A 1,717-nucleotide genomic window follows, 5' to 3' on the forward strand; every position below is an offset into this window, starting at 1 on the left:
ACACTTTGACATGCAAAAGTAAAAATTATTTCTTACACATTTCATATTTTTATTAATAACTTTTATAACTTTTTAATAAAGAATTTCAAGAATTATATGTTTATACAATATATTCTTCTTATTGTAGCTTATAGAATATACTATTAAAATTTTTGTAAAAAACCCGGGGACAATCCTTGTATAGTAATTTCATGGTGAGTTATGGTGGAAAAAGTACTTCCTATCCTAGAAAAAAATATTTTATATATAATCACATAAAATTATATATAAAATTATATATAATCTTATATATAATCTTATATAATTATATATAAATGGACACCTTTATATATATAAATATAAATATATATAATATATATATAATAATTATAAAATTATAAATAATTTATAATTTATAATAATATATATATATAATATATATATATATATATATATATATATATATATAAAATGATATAATTGAAATGATATGATTGAAATAATAATGATACAATTATATATAAAATATGTCCTTTTATATACAATTATATAAATTATATATAATTTTATATAAAACATTTTTTTCCGAGTAGAGATCAAATAATTCTCAAATTTCCGTAAATAATGCATGATGAAATTTTTACACAGCTATTAAAATGATACGAATATTATGTTATAAAATTACGTCAAAGTATTTAGTAATTGTTTTACTCATATGCAATGCAGGACTAACATAGAAACCATTATAGATACGCCAAAGCAGTAAATGTCACATTCAACCAAGTACTTTTCGTTCAATTTTTTAGTAGTATACTGATAATATGTACGAGTGTATATTACTTGTCAAAGCATATTGAACTGTCTGCAGCTGCATCTTTATTAGTATATACTGCCTGCATGTGTGTACAAGTCTTCATTTACTGCTGGTCCGGAAACGAAGTCATGCTTAAAGTAAATATTATGTATTACGCTATAATTCATACAAAATAGATAGATACTTAATCAATTTTTTGAGTTAATGGAAATGGATACTTTTGGACAACTTAATTTTTTGTATAAGGATGCAAAATAATCTAACAAATTATTTGTCCGCAACGAATTTGAACTATTTTATATTTGAATACAATAAGAATATATTTAATGCATACACGTGCATGCACGCGCCTAAGACTATATAATAATATCATTAAGATTGTTCGATATTATTATGTAATAATAACTCTATTTATATTATGTTAATAGAGTACGAGCATGACAGATGCTATATATCGTATGAATTGGCCATTACTATCAATAAATGAAAAAAAAGGATTGTTAATGATCATGATACGTAGCACAATTCCTATAAAGTTCACTAGCAGCTTCTTGATAACTTTATCCATTCAGTCTTACAGCAATGTTAGTATCATTTGGTATCCAAATAAATAGTTTGATATAGTATGTCAAATATGAAGATTTATAATATCGATATTTGTCGCGTACATACGAAAATTACAGTCGTTATTTACATAAATGCATTATCTTCTATGTATATTAATGTTTTTCATATTTTTCTTTCAGATTTTGAAAACTTCATATTCAGCATTTAATATATTACAGAACTGAAGTATAAATAAAAAAGAATATATTTGAGGATATATATAAAGTATAATTTGTAGTATAGTTTCGAGTATATGTTTGAGTATAATGTATAAAGTATAATTTTGAGTATATATATATATATATATATATATATATA

The 1,717-nt window shown here is 22.0% G+C and overlaps 1 protein-coding gene across 1 annotated transcript in view; it reads left to right on the plus strand.

Moving 5' to 3' along the window:
* The window catches only part of LOC105622726, a gene marked incomplete at its 3' end in the record, with an annotated part of 3,337 nt that extends 1,741 nt beyond the window's left edge, over positions 1–1,596 (plus strand). Inside the window, 3 exon segments of the mRNA XM_012204139.1 lie at positions 729–930; positions 1,222–1,377; positions 1,540–1,596. Coding sequence (XP_012059529.1) covers positions 729–930; positions 1,222–1,377; positions 1,540–1,596 — 415 coding nt within the window.
* Between the last annotated feature and the right edge of the window lie 121 nt (positions 1,597–1,717).

The sequence above is a fragment of the Atta cephalotes genome (assembly GCF_000143395.1).
Source record: "Atta cephalotes unplaced genomic scaffold scaffold00048, whole genome shotgun sequence".
NCBI lineage: Eukaryota > Metazoa > Arthropoda > Insecta > Hymenoptera > Formicidae > Atta > Atta cephalotes.